This window comes from Ictalurus punctatus, chromosome 7 (assembly GCF_001660625.3).
Source record: "Ictalurus punctatus breed USDA103 chromosome 7, Coco_2.0, whole genome shotgun sequence".
NCBI lineage: Eukaryota > Metazoa > Chordata > Actinopteri > Siluriformes > Ictaluridae > Ictalurus > Ictalurus punctatus.
The window spans coordinates 15460051-15484569 of NC_030422.2; the positions used below are offsets into that span (position 1 = coordinate 15460051).

The window sequence follows — 24519 nt, forward strand, 5'->3', positions numbered from 1 at the left end:
ATTTTATATAAAATATTTGGGCCTAGTCTTACTTGCAATTAACTTTCCCCAACAAAATAGGGGTAAAATCTTCATGAAAACATATTCAGGGTGGAATATACCTGCGTAGTTGTACTTTGTTACTATATTATACTATAGTAGTTATTATAAGTATTATTTGGTATATTTAGCTTAGTAATATTAAAAATAAATACTCAATTACATTACAATACTTAATTACATTTCCAAAACAAAAACAAAAAACATGCTTTTTTTTCCTTACAGTTTTATTTAGACCTTCAAATGACTCATTACAAATTTTGAAGGTCTCTTTCTCTGTACTTCAGTTAATGACTGTATACTACACATCAATCAAATGGCCTACAAAAAGTTTGCCACCCAATTATTTGTGTTTAATATCCAGTCAGGTTCACCTGTAGAATGTAGAAAATAACTCAAGAATCATGCCAATTCATCATCTGCGGTAACCTTCTCAGGGTACACAATGTTTCAGTATTCAGTATGCAAAATGAGGCACCTTGAGGCAAGTTTCCCTAACGTGGTAACATTAACCATTAACTAAGTTAACCTGTTGTCTTTGCTAATTCCAAGTTAGACTAGCATCGATTCCAGTAGCTAATGTAATGGGCTAACAAGTCATTTTGTAGCTAATGGTAAATATTGCAAACTTACATAATAATGTTTATGTAATAATGTTGAATAATGTTTTCATGCCAATCAAATGTCATTTTCTAACACTGTCTCCCTCAGTACTTTCTCAGTAATTCATATTCACAGTACGATGCCTAATATAAATTACCTAGCAATGTATGATAATATTATTGGGCTCCTTCTAAAAAGCAATATTATTGAGCTCCACCTTAAAAGCACTCCCTAAACCACCACTAAAACCATCATATTGTTAATAAGCTTCAGTTAAAAATGATCCAGCAGCTGACCTATTTCTGTATACCACTGGCCTGAGTAAGGGGTTAATAGGCAGTGAAATTATCCAGATCTTGTGATCCTGACTCCAGACATGAAATACAGCCTTTATGTGCATAATGAAGACATTCAGCACACACATTGAGGGATTGTCTCAATACACAACCTACTGAGGAACCCAGCGTACACCGGTGAGCGGAATTTTGTGCATTAAAATACAATCTATACTTTTTATATATTTTATCCTATGTTTGCTTTAGTCCACAAGTGCAGTATACTAGTGTGTAATCGCATTGACATAATTCACCTTTAAGTAAATTACTGATGAAAATTTGTTATGAAACTATTCTTCTTGTGAATAGAAAGCTACATGGCAGATTTGAGGAAAGTGGATGAAGGTCTTAGGTAGACAGAATAATGATGATTCCTAAAGACATTAAAAAATAAATAAAGAAAGAAAAAACCAACAGGAATTTTTAAACTGAGGAGTTTTATATTGGAAGACTGTTGCATGATGCAAATAAGCTACATATGTATAAGGTGAGTTTTAAGAATATTAGACATATTACACATATTCCTTCTGATGTGGTCCTTATACACACACACACACACACACACACACACACACACAGGAAATTCTGTGAGAATGGTGCCTGATCTACTGAGAGTCCCACTTACTGAATGAATGATGGACTTTGACCTACGTTGATTGCATTTCCTTCCACCTTCAAAACATGGCAGTATATGGACTCTAAATTGCTCATAGGTGTGAATGAGTGTGTAAATATGTGTTCACCTTGTGCTGTGTGATGGACTGGTGTACCATCCAGTGTGTATTTCTGCCTCATGACTAGTTTTCCAGGGATAGGCTCCAGATTCACCATGACACTGACCAGAATAAACCAGCCATTAAAGATAAATAAAGAAATTAATCTACTACTATTAATGCTCCTGAGTAAATTGGTTATGCTGTGTAAAAAAAATAATAATAATAATAAAAAAAAAAAACCTGCATATTTGTATAGGGTGTCATGTCGGGTCTGGCCATTGTTTACTATGTGACCTGATACCGACGGCTGAACGCATGGAAGTGTGTGAGAGTAGTGTAATGGAACCAGGGGCTCCAGGGAGCTCCACCGTAGAGCCAGGACTGAAGAGGCTCTCCTTTGCATACCAGAGCCTCCTGGAGATTCCTTATGATATCATTCTCAAACAGCGGGACACCCTAGAGGTCCTGGACCTCAGTTATAACCTGCTGGACGAGTATCCTTTTGTGTGCACTTCTTTCTATTTGTGTAAATAATTGAATTGTGTATCAGCCCATAAAACAGGCATTTAAGGCTCTTTAAACTCAAAACATCATTGTCTTATACACAGGACTGTATGTGAAAACACACCCAAAGTAACACACATTACAAACCTTTAAAATTTACATTTTGCATTTTTTACATAAGCAATAGCCCTTAACTCAGCCATTAACGGAGCCCAGCTCTTCTGGTGGAGCTGGCCAAGCTGAGCACTCTCATCCTGGATGGCAACAACTACAGCACTCATGTCAAATTCCCCTACATGCCAAGTCTCACTACACTGTGGATCAACAAGAACAAAATAAGCAACCTTCCCATCATAGTTGAGGAGATACGCTGCAAGTTCCCCAATATCAAGTAGGCTCCATTTGCCCATGTCTCTTTCTGTATTAACAACAGTCGATTCATCAGCAAATAAGCCTCAGTGTTCTTGAATTTCAGTAAGATGTTGTCTGCTGTGATTACAGGATACTTAGTATGATGAACAATGAGGCAGCACCCAGTTACTTTAATGGAGGCAGTCTGACTCAGTACATTGATTACAGGTAAATAAAACAATCCCAACATTCCTACATGCCAAACATCTATATTTTTATGGGTTCACCTACATTACCAATTTAAAACACATTGGTTTTATTTAGTGATTTAAATGTTTTACACAATAATAAACAACACATGATTTCAGATGTGTATACTACTCCACCTAGTGGTCATCATGTATACAGATATGCTGTTCTTTCCCCATTTTACGCCATGCAGACCACTCTAACGTAATAATAATAATAAGCCGAAGAAATATCAGGCTTTTAATGAAAACAAAAATATATACATAATATAATAATATACAAAAAGTTTTAGCAGAAATTTCGCTTTTGTTGACATCAATCATCAGATTTTTAAAAAAAGTCAATTGCATTTATATGTATGTATGTATGTATGTATGTATGTATGTATGTATGTATGTAATCTTAAACTGTAGTACTAAAACGTCAAAACTCAGCATTTCACTGTTTTTGTTCACTCACATCCTATCCATAATAACATATATCTGTATGACATACAACTCCAATTCCAAAAAAGTTGTGACACTGTGTCAAATGTAAATAAAAACATGTAAATAAATTTTTTTTTTGCAATGATTCTCACAAACCCATATGTTACTCTTAATACAACATAGAAAACATATCAAATGTTTAAACTGATCAAGTGTACCATTTTAAAGAAAAAATAAGGTAATTTTGAATTTGCAACACTTCTCAAAAAAGTTGCGACGGGGGGCAACAAAAGGCTGGAAAAGTAAGTGTAACTAAAAAGAAACAGCTGGAGGAACATTTTGTAACTAATGAGTTTAATTGGCAACAGGTCAGAAACATGATTGGGTATAAAAAAGAGTATCTTAGAGAGGCAGAGTCTCTCAGAAGTAAAGAAGGGATGGAATCTGGATGGACGCATATGTTGCTCTAAAACCTGTACATACCTTTCAGCATTGATGCCTTTCCAGATGTGCAAGCTACCCATTCCATAGGCAATAATGCACCCCATACCATCAGAGATGCAGGCTTTTGAACTAAGCCCTGATAAAAAGCCGGATGGTCCCTCTCCTCTTTAGTCCTCTTTAGTTTAGAGGATGCTGTGTCCATGGTCTCCAAGAAGAATTTCAAATTACGATTCGTCTGACTACAGAACAGTTTTCTACTTTGCCTCAGTCCATTTTAAATGAGCTTTAGCCCAGAGAAGACAGCTGCATTTCTGGATCTTGTTCACATATAGCTTCTTCTTTGCATGATAGATCTTTAACCAGCATTTATGTATGGCACGGTGAAGTATGTTCACAGACAATGAGTTCTGGAGGTGTTTCTGTGCCCATGCAGTGATTTCCATTACAGAATCATACCTGTTTTTAAGGCAGTGCTGCCTGAGGGCCCGAACATCACAGGCATGCAATATTGATTTTCAACTTTGTCCCTTGTGCACAGAGATTCCTCCAGATTCTTAAAATCTTTTGATGATATTATGTACTGTAGATGATGAGATATTCATAGTCTTATAATTTTACGCTGAGGAGCTGAGAGGGTTAGGAAAACAGCACTTAAAAAAATAAAAATAAATAATATTCCAACAAACTGTCTTGTAAAACATTTTTTGTTAAGTACACATTGAAATGAACATTTTAATTCTGACATCATTGAAGGACTCCATTTTGGATTTTGTAAAGTATGCAGATTTACACATATTTAAATTTCATATTGAAAGCAGCCTCATTTGCATGAGTTAAATTTGTTTGGAAAAAAGTTCCCATAAAAACACATAGGCATATCAGCAATGTACTTTACTGTGATACCTATTGTTTTACAAAATTACCATATTCACCTTTAGTGTCTTTCCTTATGAAAGCAAATATGTTACTCATGTCAAAAATCAAGTTTCAGTTGTCTTTCCTTTGAGAAAGCACATCAGCTTTAGATGTGCATAAATTTAAAGAACTTCTTTCTATATCAATTGAAATTATTGAAATGATTCACACTGAGTTCAAGCTGATTTGGGTCCACTCTTACTCTCCAGGCTATATGTTATCAGTCAGATCCCCAGTCTGGAGGTGCTGGATGACACAGAGGTGCAGGACAAAGAGAGAGCACAGGCCAGGAAGACATACAGGATGCAGAAGAGCAGAGTTGGCAGTAAAAGAAGGAAGGCGTTCCATCACTGATGGTTTCTTCATCCATCTGATGTGACTTAGTTCTATGCCAAGCTTGACCGGTTCCTTTACTGTTGCCAAGCACTACCCATGCAGATAAACGTGAACTAACTCACAGATGCATCGTGGTGATATGAACTGATAGGAAATCCAGACTGATACAAATACATGATAATTGTTGTTTTTACACTTGTATCAACTTTCTTTTTTTTTACTGAATGTTGAACAATATGAACGAGTACTATATGAAGTTGGACGTCTTGTTCCCTAGTGAAAAAACAAACAAACAAACAGTAGAAACGCTCATGGTTATAATGAGAATTGTATTGGTTTTAATGGGAACTGTAATGGTCCCTGTGGGTCTCTAGTGGTAATTTGTTGCCTTCTACTGGTGGCATGTTTAGTGTATACCAATAAGGACCAATAATGGTAATAGTTTTAATGGTTAGCTGATGGTTTGGTAATGCTATTTGTAGTGGAAACCATTAGAATTTCTGGTTTCTATTGTTTTTTTTCAGCATTGTTGTCTATGAATATTATACATGTTTCAAGATAAGCTATAGGCCTATTGCTCTTTTGTTCATTCAAAATATTTTAAGCAATAGCCTACTCTTTAGTATTTTTGTCTTGTAGAGCACAGTAAAAAAAAAAAAAGATGAAGAAATAAGACGAATGAAATAGAACTCTTATATTACTTATTAGTCTGGCTGCTTTTTCTGCACGTATTGATTCCTTCATTAAATAAGCAGTTTTTTTCTTGTGCAGTATAACTTTGAATTGCTTCCTGCTACCCAAAACAGGAGTGGAACAGTTGGAGAGCTGTGTTTGTTTTATTTATAGGCTTCAACTGTTATATATGGAGAACCGTTTCCACCACAGTTGAGTAAAAAAAAAAATATTCTGTCATAATAGTGAGAAACTTTCTCGTAATAAAAACTTAACATCTCATAATAATGAGAAACTTGTAATAATGACTTTACATCTCGTAATAATGTAAAAAAAAATAATAAAAATAAATAAATAAAAAGTTAATTTTTAAATTTTATTTATTTATTTACTTTTTTCTCTTAAAAAAGTTTCTCATTATTATGAGATGTTAAGTCATTATTAGGAGAAAGTTTCTAATTATTACGAGATGTTAAGTCATTATTATGAGAAAGTTTCTGGTTATCTTGACATATAGAATCATATTTTTACTCAGCTGTGGCTTCCATAGTTACATAAAATACCTTTTAGGTATAAAAATGGTATCAAGCAGGCGTAAAACTAATGACTTCGACCTTACGGATAAAAGAGCTGAATCATTACCGTATTAAAGTCAGAAATCGTCGTTTAATAGCATTATTCATTGTAGAATCAAATTCTAAAACATATTTACACTTCTATATCCTTGCACTTCTATTATTAGTGTACACATATGGATTACAGCTGTCACGAGATATCACGAGAGAATAGTGAAGAGAGTTTATGAATTGTATTTTTTACGTGTCTGTTGTACTATGTGCATTACGGTACAGTATGGTATGAGAGTGGTCTACTGTTTTCTGGTTAAGGTAGTGCTAATAGCTGAACTTATCTCCAGGGCTCGGTTAGTCTTTAAAATAGGTAAGTCCTGTGCAACAAAATAGCATAACTTGTGTGGATTGGGGGAAACAACCTGTTAAATTTTGAAACGAATGTCACCTTTTAACAATGCGAGTGCATTTTCATGTTAGCTAGCTAACCTTAGCGACAACATACAGGCCACTGATATATCATTACTGGGGAAAGGAAGGGAGAGAGAGATCCGGTCAGGTTCAGGTGGACAGAGATCCGGTCAGGTTCAGAGAGAGATCCGGTCAGGTTCAGAGAGAGATCCGGTCAGGTTCAGGTTCAGACAGAGATCTGGTCAGGTTCAGGTGGACAGCAGCAGCTACAGCAGGAAGCTTTGTGCAGGCGAATGTTTATTTTGCAATGATAATGATAGTTAGTTATGGTTATGTAGTTACTGAATGTTGAAGTACTGATATCTGAATGTGAATGTACTGATACCTACCAGCTTTTTATTAGATATAACGAATATGTCAGTAGTCTGTCATTAACAAGAGCATACTCGAAGTAGCGCCTCTTAATGAACTATATATATAAGCTTCTTTTGCAAAATATGTCATTTGTTGCTTGACGCAAGGTGAATGGACACATAATGACATTAGTGTTTTATTTATATTTGCTTTAGAGTTCCTAGTACTGGAGGGATTATGTCGAAATAGCTATAGCATTACAATGCTGTTTTTGAGATGATTAATTAAATCTGCATCTGATCTCGTTTCCTTAGCCCTAACCATATGCATATAGGTCCATTCATTCATTCATTCATTCATCCATTCATTCATCCATTCATTCATCTTCAGTAATCACTTTAGTCGATTTGGATCCAGAGCCTAATCTGGAAATACTGGATGTGATAGGACACTAGTACACCGCAGGACACTCATTCAGATCTACATCAGGTCACTCATTCACCTCCATTTATGATTTTGGACAGTGGAAGGAATCCCACATGGACATGAAACCCCATACAGTCAGTAACCCGAGTTTAGGGTTGAACCAGGGATCCTGGATTTGTGACATGGCAACTCTACCCACTGCATCACTGGGCTCTCCATCTATAGGTTTAATACATGCAAAAAGGTTGCATTTTCAACATCATAAAAGTAAACACAAAAATTGGCCTGAACACCAAGTGCATTATTATCTGCTAGAGTCTTAAGCTTGGAAGCTGTACATCTGCTGCTGACTATTCAAACATTAAGGCTATCTCAAGTCTTACACCTGTAGGTTTAATACATGGAAAAATGTAAAAAAAAAAATAAATCAATAAAAGGTTCAAAATTGGTGATGAGTAGTTGCAACTATAGGTCTGGACTGCTAGCTTAATTTAACTGGTTTAGCTATATCATATCAGAAGTGTTCATCTAAAAGTACTAATGTTTTTGATGGCTCTGGCAGACCTGATAACCATAAGCATTTTTCCTAAGGGCATCATATTTTAACATCAGAGTATATCACTGTGAAATGAGTTATCACTCAATAAGAGCAGTCTTCTACTTTCCCCCTAATAAAAGTGGCAGATGAGCCAAGCGACACGTGAATCTGAAGTGACTGACAATTGTTCATGTGTTTTGACATCTCGGGTATTAACTGACATTCGGGAAGCCGTGCTCGTTTCTCATCTTATATCAGTAGTCTCTCGTCTCCTCTCGATTTTTCCACTTGAAAGATCCACAGACACAGTGCTCTCACTTTCTGTCAAGGGAAATGGAGAATGTTCTGAGTTCTTTAATGTGAAATAAAATCCATCAATGTATGTTCAACTTGGCTAAAGTTAGACTACTATTTAGGTGAGATCAGTTAACTACATTTATTATTTACAGCACTTTTTCAGCTGAAAGAAGCTTTTTTGGCCCAAAGGGAAAAAAACACACCCAGTGGTTACTGTAAATCCCCATATACTGTATACTGTACATACGACACTGTTTTTATCTTGTACTAGTCTTTCAAGGAAGCGCTAAATTTAAATGAGTTTTTGAGATGAGGCTATCAAACTGGGGATACATGCGAATATGACAGTAGATATATTATGTTTACTGACCTGAGTTTGATAAAGTTGGCTTTAGAGAAAACGGGTGGTGAACGGGTGGTGTGGCCCTCAGTTTAAAAAAAAAAAAAAAAAAAAAGACCCAGAATGGTTCAACTATCATACTTTGTCATTGCCATATCTTTTGTAACCTTGAAATGAGCAACGATCTTGCAGATTTTGGAATTTACTGGTTAGTTCACTTGAGGGTTCGAGTAAACCGCCCTGCTTGTCTGGTTTCCTGAAGCATTGTCTTAAATCATAGGCTCATTACTGAAGCAGAAATATAACTTTTCTGCAAATTACATACGAGTCATGTTTTTCATTTGGTCTGGATCAGAGACTTCTCTTTAACTCCTTTAGTCCAATGAGCATTAGTGTAACCAATTCTAATCTTCTGACTTCTATGTTTGAATTAAATATGGAAAAACTACTGTAGATGTTATCTCTAATAGCTGTGCTACAAAAGCTCATCGTGTGACCCATCACCTGAGCGTTTATTCAGTCCCTCTTTCCAGTTTCACAATGGCCTTTCATGCAAACTCTCACAATTTACACAATCGCCTGTCTGTGTTTGTTCTCACTAGACTTCTAATGACAGCATGGCTGCTGTAATTCATATAACCTAAAAACACCGCAATCCAATATTAGTCACATTTTTGTTAGCTTTTATTTTTCTGCTTCGTAATGTATGGGAACTTATTTTGGAGATATCATTTATCGATTTTGGATCTGTCAGACACGAAGGTTTGGATGCAAACACTAGATTATTCGACAAGTATTCCAGCCTCTATATGAAGTCACATTGCCCTTCCTCTGTGATGTGTCCTATCTCAGGTGATGTAATCCTGCTTGTCACGTACCAACCTCTCAAACTTGGCAGTGCCTCAAGCCTTTACTGATAAATAGAGGCAACAAATGGAGCTAAAATGCTCATGTCTAAGTGGCAGGTTTGGACGTTTAATTGGGTGTTTTAGCTAGTCACAGCAAGTTCTTGGGTGTAACTGTGTATTGTAGTTAAATGGTGTGCTGTTTATGCATATGATGTTTCTTAGATAATTATTGTAGGTTCTTTTTTGACTTTTCCCCCTACATTATCAGATAACGCAAAGGTAGCTTGTGGGTAAGGAGAGAGTCTTCAGCTATGAGTAACCCTTACGCACACATCGTTGAGCCTCTGAACTCCCAGAAACCTGATTGGAAGTTTTTCAATCTCAGAAAACTTGGAGACCCCCGATATGGTAAGAGAATTGCTGCAGTGTCACTTTTTTTTTTTTTTTTTTTTTTTTTTTGCACCATTCTAGCTAAGCATGATCTTTATAATCTTTTGAGCGATCTAATAGTGACTTTAGTGTTGATGCTGCATACTCATTTCTGTTACTTTTAGTCCAATTTCTGCACATTTGGCTATTCATGTTCTTTTCATGTGCGATTGATGCAACTAGCATACACAGAAATGATAAAAATGTAACCCAAAGTGGATAGAGAACAGCACATGCTCTCACGTGTTAAAACCAGTGTCTGCCAATGACTTGCCAATGAAACTTGTTGCACGATATGCCAAACTTTGATGATGTGCGTTCTAAAGAATATTATAAAGAAGATTGTTAAAGAAGTTGTAGTTCTGTATTTAATTAAAAAAACATTTGAAAAGTACTTAAGTCTTTTTTTTTTTTTTTTTTAAATACAGAACACCTACCTTTCTCCATCCGGGTGCTGCTGGAGTCGGCGGTGAGGAACTGTGATGAGTTCCTGGTAAAGAAGGAAGATGTGGAGCGCATTCTCAACTGGAAGCAGACCCAGACCCAGGCGGTGGAGGTGCCCTTCAAGCCTGCCCGTGTCATCCTGCAGGACTTCACGTAGGGTTAATTAAACCTCAGCCTTTAATGATTGGCTTTGACTGTTTGTCATCTTGACTATTGTAAAGTTTACTATATTTCCTTAAGTGCTGCTATTCCTTCTGCTTTTCCCTTCTCATAATAATCATATCAATTGTCCCCCTTATGTCCAAGACCTAATTGGCAAATTCATTACAGACAAGGAACACTGCCCTGTGATGTGTTTAATAGCTTTAAACAATTTGATAATGTGTTTTATACAACAGTGCTGTTGATTTCTCAATTCGGATTGGACAAGATTATATTAATGTGCTCTTAATAGTATTTTATTGTTCTATAGTAACAACTTACTCAGGGACTTGCATGACAGATGCATCATATGATGTGGTGAAGGTGAAGATTTCTGTCAGAAAATGTTTTTGTAGCATTTTTGGAAATAGTCTCAAAAGTCAGAGGTAAAGCTATTCCTTTAAGCTTTCCAAAACAGGCGTCTTTAGCACAGAGGGTTTTGTGGTTTCCTGGTGACATGACTTATGGATTTGCTGTTATTGGAAAGGAAACAGCATTGTGGTGGTATCACAACACCCCACTGCTGATTATTTTCCTATAACAGCACTCCCCTTTGTGTTTTATTCCTTACATGTCACATTGGCACTATTTACAAGATTCAAAATTCAAAGGTTTATTTATGGCATGCGTTTTCATAGCTGGTACAAAAGTGCGGTGAAATGAGATGTCACAGCTCCAAAGTCTGTGCACTACAAACTACAAACAAACTCTACAGATAGTATAAAATGGGTATAAGGTGAGTGGAAGCGCAAGACAAGACAAGCAAGAGAATGCAAAGAAAACAAAAAACATAAGAAAAGGTAGTTATTTGGTGCCTCTGAGTGTTGCTCTGTTATGAACGTATATCTCTGCTGTTGACAGTGGGGTTCCTGCAGTGGTGGATTTGGCTGCAATGCGTGATGCGGTAAAGAAGCTGGGTGGCGATCCCGAGAAGATCAACCCTGTGTGTCCTGCTGACCTAGTCATTGACCATTCCATTCAGGTGGACTTCAACAGAAAGTAAGGGTTTATATTCAAGAACCCTGTAGAAAGACCTTTTTAAATGCTCACATGGCTGTGGCACTAACTGCAACACAAATGTGCTGTACTTGTTATTAAGTCAAGTTGGCTTTGTGATGTGTGTTAGACAAAACATTAATTTAGCCTAAGAACTTGTTTACACAAAATGCAAGAGCATACAAAAATGTGCAAAGGTAGTTATTACAGACTCTGAGTGTTTCTCTGCTATGGATGTACAGTATATGTGTGGTCTGATGTTTAATTTGAGGTTTGAGTCTTTGGTTTCTTATATGCGGTGTCAAGCCCAAGTTAAAAAGCACATAATCGTACTGCACTCGCATTGTGACCCTTATACAGCAAGTGTTTGTCAAGTTAGACATGTTTTAAAGAGTTACCTTTGACCACACAGATCATGTGGCACACTCACTGTTCAACTGAATCTGACCTGAATGGAAGTTTAAAACCTTTACACAAAAGATAGCTTTTACATGTTTCCTGTAGAAATGTATTATTATAAATTATACATCTATAATACATTATTCACAGCTGAAGTGTTACTATGAAGGGAATGTATCACTAGAAGTTATACCTATATTAGTTAAGCTTTGTATTAATTAGAAACCTGTTTGTTGATGTGTATGATGTGTATAAGACACCAATTACAATCTCACATGGTAGCTGTTTTTTTGACTGACATGCTTATTGACTTTTAATAAAATTCATTCCAGGTCTGACAGTCTTCAGAAAAACGAAGAACTTGAATTTGAAAGAAACAAGGAACGTTTTGAGTTTTTAAAGGTAATCACGTATTCTATATTTAACTTCCTGAATTGACATTAAAATACTTGCACACAATTCCTTCTTATATATTTTAAACAGGAGTGACGACTTTTGCCTTCTTGTCCACAGTGGGGTTCTAAAGCATTCCAGAATATGCGCATAATTCCTCCAGGTTCAGGAATAGTGCATCAGGTGAACCTGGAATATCTAGCCCGGGTCGTGTTCCAGCAGGATGGCTACTATTACCCCGACAGTCTGGTGGGCACTGATTCACACACAACCATGATCGATGGCCTGGGAGTGCTGGGCTGGGGTGAGTGTTTTACTGAAAGTGCACAGTTGCAGTTGTAACGACACATTTTATACATCACCGCTTGAATCTAGGAATGTATATTGTTAAACTAATATTGCTTTATAGAATGACGTAAATATACACTATATGGCCAGAAGTATGTGGACACCTAACATCACACCCATATGTGATTCTTCCCCAAACTGTTGCCACAAAGTTGGAAGTATTGTACAGGTTGTTTTTGTATGCTGTAGCATTACAATCTTCTTTCACTGGAACTAAGAGGCCCATACCTGTTCCAGCATGACAATACTCCTGTGCACAAAGCAAAGTCCATGAAGACATAGTTTGTCAACTTTGGAGTGGAAGAACTTGAGTGGCCTGTACAGAGTCTACAGAGCCCTGACCTCAACGATATTGAATATTTTTGGGATGAAGTGGAATGCTGACTGCACCCTCGCCCGAAAACAGTGCCTGACCTCACTAATGCTCTTGTAGCTGAATGAGCACAAATTCCCACAGCCACGCTAGAAATCTAATGGAAAACCTTCCCAGAAGAGTGAAGATCATTTTAACAGCAAAGGGAGACTAAATCTGGAATGGAATGTTCAACAAGCACATGGTCAGGTGTCCACAAACTTTTGGCCGTATAGTATAGCTGTTTAATCGATACAGTTTGATTTTTGCTGGAGAGTATGAACTTTTCTGTGTGCAAATACTTGTTATATAGAGCAATTAACTCTAACAAGGTGTACTATCAATATGTCTGAGCAGGTGTGGGAGGTATTGAAGCTGAGGCAGTGATGTTGGGTCAGTCAATCAGTATGGTCCTCCCAGAGGTCATTGGGTACAAACTGCAGGGCACTCCAAACAAGTACATCACCTCCACTGATATTGTCCTAACTGTCACTAAGGTACAATTTATTTATTTATTTGTTTGTTTGTTTGTTTATTTATTTATTTTTACTGTTCAGAGAGGATAAGACTTTTGATCTTCATTTATCAAGCTTTTAGTAAAGTTGTGTGTAAATGTTTGCATAAACCAAATGTTGATTTTTCTTTGTACTTGCATGTATATGTTGATGAATGCCCATCACCCATTAATTACCAAGTGTGTGCATGGCACAGCTGATTTGCATGTAGTGACGCCCACAGAACTCCACAGAAGACAGTCTGCTGTGAGCATGAAACGTTTGATCAGGGTAAAGCCCAAAAAACTGAAGTGGAAGTTATCACTCACTTATATGCCAATAAAAAGATTTAATAATACAGTCTCTGAAAGTATAGGAATGGCAAAGCCAATTGTTTTGTTTTTGTAATACACCAAAGACATTTGGGTTTGAGTTCAGAATGAGTGATGAATATGAGATGATAGAGCAGAATTTCAGCTTTCATTTCCTGATATTTACATCTAGATGTGTTAAACAACTTTGAACATGGCACTTTTGGTGGCAGGTCACCCAATTATTAGGTGAGCAAAAGTACAGGAACACTTAATATTTGGTTTCATATCCCTTGTTTGAAATAACTGCATCAAGCTGGTGGCCCACTGGCATCATCAAACTGTTGCATTCTTCTTTTGTGATGATTTTCCAGGTTTCTACTGCAGATTCTTTCAGTTGTTGTTTATTTTGGAGGGTTTCTCCCTTCAGTCTCCTCTTCAGGAGGTGAAATGCTCCTCAGTTGGGTTAAGGTCTTGGTGATTGACTTGACCAGTCTAAAACCTTCCTGTTTTCCCCCTGATGAAGTCCTTGGTTGAGTTGTGTTTTGGGTCATTGCCATGCTGCATGATGAAGTTCCTTCCAATGCATTGCTCTGTATATTGGCAGACAATGTTTCTGTAAACTTCTGAATTAATTTTACTGCTACCATCATGAGTTACATCATCAATAAAGCTTAATGAGCCTGTTCCAGAATAGACATTCAGAGATATTAATTGTTTAAACAATTAATCTAACAGGGCACGCCTGGGCAACAAGAAACATCTGTCAGTCACATGTTCCAGTATTTTCGATCACTTGAAGAAATGGGTGGGTTCAAACAAAAGGTGCCATGTTCTAAGTTGTTGAACACATCTAGATGTAAATATCAGGAAATGAGAGCTGAAAATCTGATTTATCATCTCGTATTCTTCGTAAAATAATTGGTCTTGCTGTTCCAATACTTTCAGAGGGGAATTTATATAATATTCATAATAATAAGCGTGCGCTAAACGTTCTGTCAGCTGAGGCATTTGTTTATGGTTTTCAGCTGTACTCCATTTATATGGCATCATTTCTTTTATCAAAATTAAGTGATTAGTTTTATTTGTCTTAATTTATGGGTTTGAGTTAGCTTGGGGCGCACGATGGCTTAGTGGTTAGCACGTCTGCATCACACCTCCGGGGTTCGATTCCCGCTGGGGCCGTGTGTGTGGAGTTTGCATGCGGGGGTTTCCTCCCCCAGTCCAAAAACATGCATGGTAGGCTGATTGTTGTGTCTAAAGTGTCCGTAGTGTATGAATGGGAGTGTGTATGTGATTGTGCCCTGCGATGGACTGGCACCCTGTCCAGGGTGTACCCCGCCTTGTGCCCGATGCTCCCTGGGATAGGCTCCAGGCTCCCCGAGTAAGTGATAGAAGATGGATGGATGGATGAGTTGGCTTGCTTTCTTTATTTTTTATATTCATGAATTAATGGCAATAATATAAAATGACTGTTTTTTACAGAATGTTCTTGAGGGTATTCCTACTCCCAGTCTTAGTGAACTAGCATGAGGATGCGATTTAGATAGGGACTCCAAAGCACTTCTGTAAATCGCTCTGAATAATCTATGCAAACTATATGATTTGAAATTGATCAGGTTGAGGTTTATATTAGTTAGCCTTCTTATGCGTAAATTTACACACACTCAGGAGCACGAGTAGGATCCAAACATTTTAGCAAATTTACAAAATTTTCATGAATACCAAATTTCTTGTGTAAATGATTGTACTAACGATTTACGCATAAATCTGTTCCTATCCATCGTGATAAATGGGGCCCATTGTTAGAATATGATTATTCATTTATAGAGTTATTAACCTGTGGATTGTCTATTAATTTTTTCTTATAGCATTTGCGTCAGGTTGGTGTGGTAGGCAAGTTTGTGGAGTTCTTTGGGCCTGGTGTGGCTCAGCTTTCTATCGCAGACCGTGCCACTATTGCCAACATGTGCCCAGAGTATGGTGCTACAGCAGCCTTCTTCCCTGTTGACCACATCAGCATCCAGTATCTTGAGCAGACAGGTACACTGGTGGCATTGATTTTGGGTTATCTGTTCCAAACATAAAGTCCATTGTTGTGTTTAATTCATAAAATATACGGCCAAAAGCTCAGCTCAGTGCCTGACCTCACTAATGTTCATGTGGCTGAATGGAGAAATCCCCACAGTGCAAAGCCTTTCCATAAATCTGGAATGGCATGTTCAACAAGCACATATGGGTGATTGGCTAGGTGTCCACATAGTTTTGGCCATATACAGTCAGTGTCCACTTTATTAGGAACACCTGCACATTCACACAGTTATCTAAGCTGTCACATATGATCATGTGACAGCAGCGCAATCCAAAAAATCCTGCAGATACAGCTCAAGAGCTTCAGTTAATATTCACATCAAACTGAAGGAAAAGGGTTGTTGGTACCAGAAGGGCTGGTTTGAGTATTTCATAACTGCTGATCTCCTGGGAATTTCACACACAACAGTCTTTCGAGTTTACCAAGAATGGTGCGAAAAACCAGAAACGTCCTGTGAGTGGAGCCTCCGGAGGCTGAAACACGTTGTTGATGAGAGAGATCAGAGGAGAATGACCAGACTGATCTGAGCTGACAGGTATTCTATAGTAACTCAAATAAGCACTCTCTGCAACCGTTGTGAGCAGAAAAGCATCTGTTGAGTTTGAGTGAGTCTGTTCCCAAGATAGCTTCAGATTCCTGTTCTTGGCTGACAGGAGTGGACCCCAGTATGGTCTTCTGCTATTGTAGCCCATCCACCTCAAAGTTCGATGTCTTGTGCATGTTGAGATGCTTTTCTGTTCACCACAGTTATGAAGAGTTATTATTTGAGTGACTATATCCTACCTGGCAGCTCGAATCAAACCGGCCATTTTCCTATCAACGAGGCGTTTCCACCCACAGAACTGTTGCTCGTGCAATAATTTTTGTTTTCCACACCATTCTGTGTAAATTCTTCAGGCTGTTGTGTGTGAAATTCCAAGGAGATCAGCAGTTTCTGAAATACTCAAACCAGCCCACCTGGTACAGATATCCACGCCACAATCAAAGTCACAAAGATCACACTTGTTCTTCATTCTGATGTTTGATGAGAACATTAACTGAAGGTTTTGACCTGTATCTACATGATTCTTTTTGCATTGTGCCTCTGCCACATGATAGGCTAATTAGATGTATGGATGTAAAGGTGTTCCTAATAAAGTGGATGGTGAGTATAGTGTAATTGTTTCTACTTTCTAAGTGAGAGGTGTACCTGATATGTAACAGCTTTTTGTGTATGAACAGGGCGAGATGCTGAGAAGCTTATCAGTATTACACAGTACCTGAAAGCAGTTGCCATGTTTAGGGACTACAGCAATCAGGTTCAGGATCCAGAATTTACAAAGGTATACTTGCATGCACAGACATATTATTATGTTATTTTGATAACGTTTTTAATTGTCCTTTTTTATATATACTTTTTTATTCTATTAGAAATAAATGCACCTTGACTTCATGGTATGTTCATTTGGTGGCATCCATTCAGATCCACACATTCAGCCGTTTTTACATAGCTCATTTATTTATCTCTGTCTTCTCTTCATGCAGGTTGTTGAACTTGATCTCAGCAAGGTTGACCCTTGCTGTAGTGGACCGAAGCGGCCACAGGACAAAGTGGCCGTATCTGAAATGAAACAGGACTTTGAGTCTTGTTTAGGAGCCAAGGTACATATTGTTCCATTTCAGTACAAACCACATTGAGCCTTTCCTTTTACCTTAAGTAATGTCTATAGAAATCTGTATTCAGGCACTCCTGCTTCATCTCAATTTCATTACCTTGAATTTGTAAATGTTTTGTTAAGTTTGCTTGTCTCAGCCTTTCTTTTTTCTTTTTATTTATTTATTTATTTTAGCAAGGCTTCAAGGGGTTTCAGGTGCCACCCGAACGCCATCATATCAGCATCCCATTCCAGTATAACGGAGTGGAATACTCCCTCTCTCATGGCTCTGTGGTTATCGCTGCCATCACCAGCTGCACAAACACCAGCAATCCTTCTGTCATGCTGGGTGCAGGTACAAATGTATATGTCATTTCTCTGTAACCCGGTGGCAACTCTTAAAGGCAGATTTGGTGCACTGTGTTTTTAGTGAGAATGTGTAATATATAACTAGTGTCTCTAAAAAAGCTGTCTTGCTTATCCAAATAAATGATAAATGTTTCTTTATCCCCCCACAGGACTCCTGGCAAAGAAGGCCATCCAGTGTGGCTTAAGTGTTAAGCCTTACATTAAGACCAGCCTGTCTCCTGGGAGTGGAGTAGTCACCTATTATCTGAAGGAAAGTGGTGTAATGGAGTACCTCTCCAAATTAGGGTATGATATCATCAAGGCTTGTAATGAATGAGTCATAATGTAAAGTATTTAATGCTGTGTAAAATGTAAAAACAAGAAGTTAAAATATCTTGAATATAATGATCTAATATTTCCTATTAGAAGATTACAACAAACCAAGTATAAGATTATTAAACCTATTTCTAGACATTTTTATTTACTAATTTCAAGCTTGAACTATTCTTGTTCTATTGACAGATAATTTTGCTCATTTTTAGCAATTCTTTCCTGAAAGAAGCTACATTATCTGCCCATAGAATAAGTACATTAAAAAGTACTATTAAAAATAGTAAAATGTCTAGAAATATGCATAATAATCTTAGATTTGGTTTATTGTAATCATTTAATAGGAAATTGGCGATAAAATTGACTATATAAGATATTTCCACTTGGTAAGATGACAGTTTTTGCAATGTAAATATGTTACTTATACTGTACTATAATAATATTATATACTATAATGTTATTTTATGTGTAATACACTATGCTATGTTTAATACTAATACAAGAGGCACAAGTAGAAATGCAATCAGATGTATAGTTTTTATGGAGGATATAAAACAGGGTCTTTTTTGCATAGCGATTGATCACTTTTAAAGCAAATTATTAAATCTTTTTACACCTCCATGGATGGTGATGATGTATTATTTGTTAGTTTTGAGGTGGTCGGTTATGGCTGCATGACCTGCATAGGAAACAGTGGTCCTCTTCCAGAGCCAGTTGTAGAGGCCATCAGCCAGGTAAATACTGCACATCTTTCCTGTAACTGCACATGCTATGAGTCTGTAAGTGTTTTCGAATACCATGCTATTACAATTTCTCTTCTCAGGGAGATCTGGTAGCGGCAGGTGTTCTGTCTGGCAACAGGAACTTCGAAGGTCGTGTACACCCCAACACACGTGCTAACTATTTAGCTTCACCTCCTCTGGTCATTGCTTATGCAATTGCAGGAACAATAAAGATTGACTTTGAAAAGGAGCCCATTGGTGAGTGAAATGTCCGTTGTCTTTTGTATTTTAATAATTGGTTTACTTCCGAGTACTTCAGTTCAGCAAGTGATGTTAAGCCAGTAGGTTCTGTTTGATGTGTGTTGGAATAGCGGTGAATGCGGAGGGGAAGAAGATCTTTCTAATGGACATCTGGCCCACACGAGAGGAGATCCAGGCTGTAGAAAGGAAGTTTGTTATCCCGGCCCTGTTCAAAGAGGTCTATGAGAAAGTGGAGGTTAGTAAACAATGCTTAAGCAGTGAATGACTTGGTCAGTCTGCTCTTAAGTATATAGGCTCTCATCATATGGCTTTTTTTTTGCTTCTTTTTTTTAGACAGTAAATGAACGCTGGAACTCTCTGAATGCTTCTTCTGACAAGCTCTACACTTGGGACCCTAAGTCCACCTACATCAAGCCTCCACCTTTCTTTGATGGACTGGTAATAGAATTTCCTCACTACTGTCTCAGAGGAACAGCAATTCATAAATTAGTTTCACACTACACAAATACACTATAAGAGTAAAGAAGCAGTGTAGCTCACAGAACTAGCAGACTTTTTTAAAACCATTACAGTACTTGCACTTCGAACTTATGTGTTTCATATTTTAGACCAGAGAGCTTCCAAAGGCCAAGTCTATTGTAGATGCATATGTGCTTCTCAATTTGGGGGATTCAGTGACCACGGACCACATCTCTCCAGCTGGAAACATTGCTCGTAGCAGTCCCGCTGCTCGCTACCTGACCAGTCGTGGGTGAGACATTATTGTTATTCACCAGTTGTTTGCTTTTATAATAGTTTTTAACGAGTATAAGTGATCGTTTGTTCTCTCCACACTGTAGACTAACACCTCGAGAGTTTAACTCGTATGGCTCTCGGCGTGGTAACGATGCTGTCATGGCTCGGGGGACGTTTGCAAACATCCGCCTTTTCAACAAGTTCCTCAACAAGCAGGCGCCTTGCACAATCTACCTGCCTACAGGGGACACGGTAGGACAGGGATTATCTGATCTGACCTCACATGTAACACGTAACACCAGCACAAAAACACATAAAAGATGTCCTGTCATATAGGAGTTTTTTTTCTAAATACCGTTATTTCTTGACATTGCGTTCTTACATTGCCGGTGTGTTAGCCTCGGACTCGGTGTTCCAGTCCACTACTGTATACCGATCAGTTACACCAACCATCCTGGTCAAAGGTTTACACCCCTGGCTCTTACTGTATCGTGGTGCATTCTGGAGCATCAGTGAAGGTTTGCACCTTATGAATACTTGTGTACAAGTCCCTCAGTTGTCCTCAGTGTGAAAAGATGGATCCCAAAATCAAATAGCCACTGTTGGAAAGGGGTCAAATATGCAGAAGATGCTGGAAAAGTAAAGAATGTGCAGGACCTCGAGGATTTTTATGAAGAACAGTGGGCAGTTTAACTACTCAGGACAAACAAGGGAGTCATGAACAACTATCACAAAACAAAAAAACAGTCGTTGATCATCCAGGTAACGACACACAGTATTAAGAATCGAGGGTGTGTAAACTTTTGAACTGGATAATTTGTGTAAATTCAGTTAGTATTTTGTCTTGTGGACACTAAAACATTTGTTATGTGAAATAGCTTATTCAGGGCAGTGATAAATAAAAAAAAAACAAAATGCAACTTTTATGATCTCTATTTAATCATTTAAAAAAATTATTATTTACATTTTGCAGATTCTGCAAGGTGTATGTAAACTTATCACCTCAACTATATATAGCAATAAGCTCAAAAATTTACATACTGCTCCTTTAAATGATGTGTTCTCCCACAGCTGGATGTGTATGATGCTGCAGAGAAGTATCAGGAGGCAGGGTATCCACTGCTGGTGCTGGCAGGGAAGGAGTATGGATCAGGCAGCTCCAGAGACTGGGCTGCAAAAGGACCATTCCTGCTGGTGTGTGTCATGTACTCATTTTACCTAATGTTAATGACTATGAGGTCATACCTCTATTTTCTTACAGCAGTGAATCAATGATTAGAAGAGGCATAATGTGTGAAAATTGTCTGCAGTTCTTCTTGTGAGTAAAAACAAACAAACAAACAAACAATTCTCTTGTGATGCCCTCAGGGTATCAAAGCTGTACTAGCCGAGAGCTACGAGCGCATCCACCGCAGTAACCTGGTGGGTATGGGGATCATTCCTCTGGAGTATCTGCCTGGAGAAACGGCTGATAGCCTGGGTCTCACTGGCCGAGAGCGCTACACCGTGGTCATTCCTGAACAGCTCACCCCCAGAATGATTGTTGACATTAAGGTACATCTTTGCTTATGCACTATTTTTGCTGCTCTATTTTACATAAGTGGCATCAATTATTATTATTATCATTATAACTTAATAATCACGATAGTAAACTTCTTGATTGCGGTTAACATCTAGTCTTTGGGGGGGGGGGGGTGTGGGGGGGTCACCTTCTCAAAGAGAGAGAGCTCAGCTGAGAATTCAGATCACCTTTATTTCATCAAGGCTAATTATATTCACATAAAATAATCAGAGGTGCCGCTCAGTCGATTGAGCAGAGAAGTGCTGTGTGCAGCCGATGCCAAAGAACAGAGAGAAGTCTGAAGGCCCCTTTTTATAAGTAAGGGATAATCCATCAATGACAGCTTACACGATTTTAATGTGAGACATGGAGGCAAAGTACCACCCTATGTGAAGCGGAGTGCATTAAAATCATGTACCGCACACCTGGCTGTGGATTATCCCAATTATTCTATGGTCGCTTGCCAGCAGTGACAAGTTGAAACTGTCATTGATATTTGCAGTGCAAAATGAGACTGAAAAGATAACCATAACGGTTCATTTATGTCAGATATTTTATATACGGGTCGTTAGATCTAGAATTCTGCCCGCTTGAAATCATACACAGAGATAAAGTAGTGTGATGAGATTATATTTATTTGAATGGATTATAATAAATAGTTATTAGAGAGAGAGAGAGAGAGAGAGAGATTGTGTTAATTACCTTTGTCTGTGCCGCATCTCTACTAATAATCAAGCTGTGAGTCTAATTGGATGTTTCTATGGTTACAGTTGTTTATATTCAGCGCATTGTTATACCGTTACACATCAGGTGTGCATTATTTTCTAATAATTCAACGGATAATTCAATTATTTCGCTTATACCACAGTTACCACACCTCAAGACATCGTTCAGATGTTTTATACGTTAATATGAAAATAGAGCAAATAAAGAAATAAATATTGATAGGCCTACTTGTTCACATGGTTTTTCTTTTTGATTTTAATTACTGCAGAAAATACAACAGATAAATAAATAAATGTTGATACTTGTTCACTAGCTTTTCTGTCTCATTACTGAAATCACTCACTCTCTCACACACACTCATTCAATCTCTCACTCACACACACTCACTCATACAATCATTCACACTCTCACACACTCTCTCTCTCACACACACATACACGCACACACACACTCTCATCCTCTCTCTCTCTCACACACACACACACACACTCACTCTTTCACACACTCATTCACACTGACTCTCTCTCTCTCTCCTACATGCAGTTCAAAATACAGGGTACTAAAATCTAATATCTAGTCTAAACAGTCTAAAACTGACATGTATTCTACTAAAGGTGGATACAGCTGCTACCTTTTTAAGCATATAAACACACACACAGTTCTATTCTCAACTGAACTAAAGCATGTCACAAATGAAAATACTCTGTATTTGTTAATAATTCAAAAACAACTCCCTAAATTCAAACAAATGTCACATCTTTTAATGTTTCGTGGTGCTCTCTGCAGATGGACACCGGGAAGACGTTCCAGGCTAGGATGCGGTTCGACACTGACGTGGAGCTCACCTATTTCCACCACGGCGGCATCCTGAATTACATGATCCGCAAGATGACAGAAAAGTAGAGATTGTCTACTATCAATCTCCCTCTACTGCAGCTAACAAGTTCACAAGCAGAGTCATTTTTTTCACCTGTCTCTTGTTTTGGAAGTGCAAACCTTTACATTTTTTTCGTAATTTTTTGTGAGTCAGAAATGAATTTCAATGTTTATGTTTATGAATTATCATGACTGCACTGCATATACAACACATATCAGCTTGGAATTCACTATAAGAAAGTATTGGGGGTTAGCATTTAAAGTTGGCAGTAGTGGTTGATCTTACTGTATCTATGAAGGTTAAATGGCTAAAAAAAGTACTTTTATCATCACTGTGTTGAGTCCCTAATCATAAGATCTTAATAATGTTCTAGCTCCTCACAGTTAATGATGATGGAGAGAATTTGACTTCATAACTATAGTCACTGGCTGCAGGTGTATACAGATCCACCTGTGGTCTGGTTTCTAACCCTACCTCAGTATTGCCAAACATTAATCTTCACTGTGTGTCTCCCCCCCCCCCCCCCCCTTTTTTTTTGCATTAATTCAAAATTTTAAATTTGAAAATAGCTGTAATGTTATATTTACAAGGAAAATGTTCTCTATCATGAAGATGCTAAACAAACAACTCACTGTGTCCTTATGGTGAAATCTTTTTCTTCCACATATAAGCTTTGTCCATCCAAACTAACTATGAAATGAGAACGCTGAGATACTCACCAGCTTTGATCTTTACCTTCTGTGGACCATCTTTGCCCTCCAGCTTTCTCAGCTATCAAACAACACAACACAACAAAAAAGTGCTTATGACTAATTTACTGGTGACTAAAAATGCAGGATTTTACTTTTGATGAGAAATCGATCCATATAATTTTGTATAAATAAATATATTTCAGCGTATTGATCATATTTGTATGCTAACCAAATGATCTAATAGTGTGTGTGATTCCTGTAAGTGCCTATAGTACCCTGTGATGCTTATATAAGTCTGTTTAAAGAAGCTTGGTCATCATTCCAAACCAGATGCACTGTATGTGTGTACTTTTCTTTGCTTTGTCAGTGAAGTTAAGTTAAGTGAGTCATTCAACCATGCGCTTTACTGTAGTTCATTTATTTTGTTGAAACATGGACTCCAGAGGTTATGAGTGGGGGGAAATGTCCTACAACATCATACTGTATACATCTTGACGATTTCTAAATTCCTCTGGAAGTTACCAGTCATCTAAATATTTAACATCACAGTAAAGATGGGGATGTTAAATATATGCTTCACTGAGGAGGTTATTATGGGTTTTAACATTTCAAAAGGACTTTTATTCAGGAAATTATTGTGGATAGAAATAGCAATACAGTTTCACTGATCTTGACTGTTCTGATGTAATGCCCCTCTGTCTCATGATCTATTCAAATAAAAAATCTTTTTTTTTCCTTCAGATGACTTATGGTTGTAATGTTTGAGTTTATTTATACTTGACAAATCTAGTAACAGACC

The 24519-nt window shown here is 37.6% G+C and overlaps 2 protein-coding genes across 4 annotated transcripts; both read left to right on the forward strand.

Moving 5' to 3' along the window:
* Positions 1–1012: 1012 nt before the first annotated feature.
* Positions 1013–5893, forward strand: LOC108267333 (leucine-rich melanocyte differentiation-associated protein). Its single transcript, XM_017471359.3, has 5 exons — positions 1013–1115; positions 1950–2187; positions 2406–2588; positions 2699–2776; positions 4794–5893. The coding sequence occupies exons 2-5, from the start codon at positions 2009–2011 to the stop codon at positions 4936–4938; spliced, it is 585 nt and encodes a 194-aa protein (XP_017326848.1). The 5' UTR covers positions 1013–1115; positions 1950–2008; the 3' UTR covers positions 4939–5893.
* A 520-nt stretch (positions 5894–6413) lies between these two features.
* On the forward strand, positions 6414–24465 carry aco1 (aconitase 1, soluble). 3 transcript variants are annotated; one of them, XM_017472116.3, is made up of 21 exons: positions 6414–6531; positions 9644–9783; positions 10233–10401; positions 11311–11448; positions 12177–12246; positions 12358–12541; positions 13295–13434; positions 15614–15785; positions 17056–17156; positions 17359–17475; positions 17664–17823; positions 17987–18122; positions 18796–18880; positions 18970–19126; positions 19240–19364; positions 19463–19567; positions 19738–19880; positions 19969–20116; positions 20936–21058; positions 21233–21418; positions 22938–24465. In XM_017472116.3, exons 2-21 carry the CDS (start codon positions 9687–9689, stop codon positions 23052–23054), a joined length of 2673 nt encoding a protein of 890 aa, XP_017327605.1. In that variant the 5' UTR covers positions 6414–6531; positions 9644–9686; the 3' UTR covers positions 23055–24465. The 3 variants fall into 3 exon arrangements, with proteins under 3 accessions (XP_017327605.1, XP_053537325.1, XP_053537324.1); XM_053681350.1 differs by lacking the exon at positions 6414–6531 and adding an exon at positions 9395–9492; XM_053681349.1 differs by lacking the exon at positions 6414–6531 and having other exon boundaries at positions 9499–9783.
* The last annotated feature ends 54 nt before the right edge of the window (positions 24466–24519 follow it).

Excerpts from the sequence above, each read along its gene's own strand:
- aco1 (XM_017472116.3), top strand. The coding sequence starts at position 9,687 with ATGAGTAACCCTTACGCACACATCGTTGAGCCTCTGAACTCCCAGAAA. Across the intron at positions 11,449-12,176 it reads CAGGTGGACTTCAACAGAAA|GTCTGACAGTCTTCAGAAAA; the intron begins GTAAGGGTTTAT and ends AATTCATTCCAG. Across the intron at positions 12,542-13,294 it reads CCTGGGAGTGCTGGGCTGGG|GTGTGGGAGGTATTGAAGCT; the intron begins GTGAGTGTTTTA and ends ATGTCTGAGCAG.
- LOC108267333 (XM_017471359.3), top strand. The coding sequence starts at position 2,009 with ATGGAAGTGTGTGAGAGTAGTGTAATGGAACCAGGGGCTCCAGGGAGC. Across the intron at positions 2,188-2,405 it reads AGTTATAACCTGCTGGACGA|GAGCCCAGCTCTTCTGGTGG; the intron begins GTATCCTTTTGT and ends CAGCCATTAACG. Across the intron at positions 2,589-2,698 it reads TGCAAGTTCCCCAATATCAA|GATACTTAGTATGATGAACA; the intron begins GTAGGCTCCATT and ends CTGTGATTACAG.